At 44.1% G+C, this 3,955-nt stretch overlaps 1 protein-coding gene across 1 annotated transcript in view; it reads right to left on the bottom strand.

The window, feature by feature from the left end:
* The window catches only part of shroom4 (shroom family member 4), a 52,400-nt gene extending 48,755 nt beyond the window's left edge, over positions 1 to 3,645 (bottom strand). Inside the window, exon 1 of the mRNA XM_020619532.1 lies at positions 3,057 to 3,645. Within this exon, the coding sequence (XP_020475188.1) occupies positions 3,057 to 3,179 (123 nt within the window). The 5' untranslated portion in view covers positions 3,180 to 3,645. The remainder of the gene's footprint in view (positions 1 to 3,056) is intronic.
* Positions 3,646 to 3,955: the final 310 nt, after the last annotated feature.

The following is a 3,955-nucleotide window of genomic DNA, read 5'->3' on the forward strand; positions in this document are numbered from 1 at the left end:
ACAGTAAGTTCCAAACAAAAATCACCGGCGAGCACGCAGCAGATCGTAAGCCCACATATCAAAGTGAGCTGACAGCTCAGCAGCAGCTGCTCTGTCACAACGCAACAGAGCCACATACTCATCTCTGACAAAACACATACAGCAAAAGCATCCATAACTTACATGTGATGGACAACTAGTAGGGTTTTAATTGATAACTGGTAACTTGATTGTCACAATATGACAGTTTAGCTAATAACTTGCCACCAGGCTCAAAGACTGACTCACTAGATGACTGAGCAGCACAGCTAATGGCTAACTAGTTGAACAGATAAAACCTTAAACTCACTGTGTCATCACACAGCTGAAAACTAGCTACTAAGAACTCAGTTTAGATAATAATATGTATGGGACTACACACGTACACAAAGGTCCGTGCAATCTCTACACCCATTCACACACATGCCACAGAGTAGTTATGTGTTATGCTCCTGGAGGAATGCTGAGTAAATGGCTTACATCCCTCTGCTGTCTCAGACTGGGGAAGCCACCCTTCCCCCTCCAGCAGCATGCACACTCTCAGACACACTCCCCAAAACACGGTCATCATGACTGGCACCCGACTGGCACATCAGCGCTCACTGTGTCTCACGCACGCTGCCCCAAAAGACAGCAGACGCACTCCATCAAAGACACACTGCGGCTTACATGCACATAAAACTATATAGGGCTAAATGATGAGTTTAAAAGAAGGCCATTTGGTCTGGCAGCCATATTGAAGGTCTTCAGCTTTTGGCCATCAGTGACTGTTTGACCAAAATCCTCCACATGATTCCCCATGAATTTGTCATCTCACAGTACTGATGATATGCGTGATGATGTCAGTGCTGTGGCACCTCACGGGTCCCTATGAACAGAACACGCATTGCAGAAGGTGGAGCTGGAGTTCAATTATTTGATACCTCTTTCACTCACGCACACATGCTCGTCCATCTCTCTAATAAGTCTTATGACTGCATTCAGCTATGGTCCATACCGACACAGTAAACCTCTGTGTTAAGGCTGATGGAAACTCTTTCTCACCCTCACTAAACCTAAAACACATTATACACTTACACACACACACACGCAAACCTCAGCTTTACCTCCTCTGTGTGTTCCTGCTTTCCTCATCTTTCCTTCAAGAACTTAACATTAATTATTAAACACTTTAAACACTTTTCTGCACCACAGTTCTCCATCTAGCCTCACCGCCTAATCTACTTTATCCTGTGCGCGTGCGTGTGTGTAAAACCTAGTCACTGGACACAAAACAGCCCTAGAGCACATTTTGATTTTTATCTCCTTTAGCAGTCCCACTCACATTTTCCCAGGGGCTGTGTCACTGTGTGAGACTTAGTGTGTGTTTCCAGATGACTGAGCCAGGCTTTTCCCTTCCCTGCTGTGGTGAATATACATGTTCACTGGCCAACTTTTACACCACTGCTCCTTCAACTATTCAACAAAGTGGGAAAGATGCATCAAAAAAGACAGAGTGAGCAGAGGTCACATGTCAGTGAAGACAGAGAGTGAGCAGAGGTCACATGTCAGTGAGCCTGCACTGGACCCAACACACACAGAGACCACCCCCAGCAGAACACACAGCAATAATTACTTTTAGTAATTCAAAGGCATCCTTCTTATTTTCAGCAGCTCACCACCCACAGTGTGAAACCATGAGAAGAGCCTGGGAGGAAGTGTCTGCCCCCACGACTTTATCGCACAAGACAAGGTTACATCAAAACCTGAAAGCACTTACACAGCTCTCAGACTCCCCAAATGCACACACCTGAAACTAAGCCTAACTTCTTTGGTTGAATTTGCAGAAATAACAATAAACCACAATACATGTCATTCTGCATGTACATCAACTCCCAAACATGGTTTCATTCTTTCAAAACAATTCATGAGGATGCTGTCAAAGCTACTGCAAAAGGGTCAATAGCATATGACCAATGTGATGATGACAAACTTTCATTTTAAGGATTCCCACATCTCACAGGCATCCCACTAGAGTGCACAGTTCTGCTCCAAAACTGGCCATCTGAACTGGGTTTGGTCATCTGTCAAGACGTCCTTCCAGTAACCCAGAGATGAACAGAGTCTCATTTGGACTGGGATTGCCCTGGGAACCCTTTGACCCCCCCCCCCTCCCGGTTTGAGAACCCAACCCTGCATCAGATTATACTGGGCTTTTCATTCATAGACTGCTGACAAACATCTACCAGCACTGGATATTTGCTGTACAACTGGACAATACCTTTATTCTCTGCACAACAGGACGAGGAGCTGGTGAAGAAAGAGGAGAACTTCAAATCTATCTGGGTAAAAGTCAAAATACAGAACACGGTGCAGGAAAAGCAGTTTGCACCGTTTTTCTGACTTTTTGCATGAGTTGAAAAGTTGAAACCATGAAAGTGGAAACTGTCATACAAACCTACCTACAAAACTAACCACAGGTAGTTTTGGTGGAGCTGGAGGGCTGCAACAACCACATCCTTAAGAAATACAATTCCTTTAGTCAGTTTGAGTGAGATGTGGTGCAAAATATGATGCCACAACTGCTAACATTTACAAAAACATATATTTAAACATAACACCGTGCAACATATACTCACATCAAGAACACACTTTTAAGCAGTGGTGGAAGGACATCAAATATTTTACTTAGATTTAAAAAAAAGTCATCAAATTGGACTGTGGGAAATTATAACAGACATTACTCTTTGCAGCATTTATTTTCACAGACAAAACTATTAACTGAAAAAATAATCAGGTTAATTGATCATGATCATTAGACTGAGCTCTACTCTTCTAATATGTGGAAAAATAAAAGCGGTGGAGAAAAAAGTTAAATACTTCTCCCTGAAACAGTCTAATTGAAGAATCATGAAATGAATATACTCAAAGTAAAGTAGCTCAGATTTATACTTCAGTAAATGTAGCCTGCTTGTTTACATCCCGCCATCGTTTTGAAGCAGTTCATGCAATGATTTATGTCAGAGCCGACAAGGTGCTAATTGTAATGGTCAACTTACTTTTGTGATGATGAGTGGCTCGCCATGCTCCAGTCCTCCTTTCAGCGTGAACCCCCAAGGCGCGCCCCCGCTCAGCTGGACCTGAATGTGGTGGAAAGAGACGAGCTGCTCAACCGTCTCCATTCTCTGCTCCGTTATCTGTTGTTTTCTTCTTTCCCTCTCTCTCTCGGTGCATTAGCCGGTGAGTCGTTACTAGCTTACCGGCGCCGGCAGCGGTCCCCCAACTTCTCCATCACCGCTCCAACAACAACAACGAATAGCTGAACGGATGGGTAAAGGACGTATAGAGTGGCCGAGGGGGAGGGCAGCAAGTTTCAGCTACTGTCGAGTTACTAAGTTATCAATGTGTTGGTACCAACTTCCGGTCAAGCTGTTTAACTTTAACTTTAACGACAAGTGGCTGTGAGCGTGCTTTACGGTTCATTTCTCGCAGTGTAGTTTATCACACGATCCTATCGGTTCTTCATATTTTCAGCCAATTGCGCAGTTTTTCTTTTCCAAAACAGCATCTATAACGCTTTTGTTTTGACATGTGAAGTCGTTTCCGGTCCTACTCCAGCTAACTTTACGCACCAACCAACTCTGGCAAAACTTTTTCCCAAGCGAGGTAGGCGGACCCCTCCCACTATTTGAACAGCGCGATGGGATTGACAAAACGATCCACCTATAGCAGAGAGCCTCTGGCTGCACCTGTCCAATAAGAAGTCTAGGGGCAGGGGCTATGAGAGTAACAATCGCTGTAATCATGCAAGCTCATGGCAGCCAAATAACAGTATCAGAAGTTAGCTGCTGCATGCACTTTGACTTGAAACACGAAGCCTGCTACTTTGCCACCAGCCACTGTGAAAACTATAAGTTCATTTCAGGCACTGACGACCAAAGCTGGATTTCATCTTTAT

Source organism: Monopterus albus, unplaced genomic scaffold (assembly GCF_001952655.1).
Source record: "Monopterus albus unplaced genomic scaffold, M_albus_1.0 scaffold222.1, whole genome shotgun sequence".
In the NCBI taxonomy this organism is placed as follows: domain Eukaryota; kingdom Metazoa; phylum Chordata; class Actinopteri; order Synbranchiformes; family Synbranchidae; genus Monopterus; species Monopterus albus.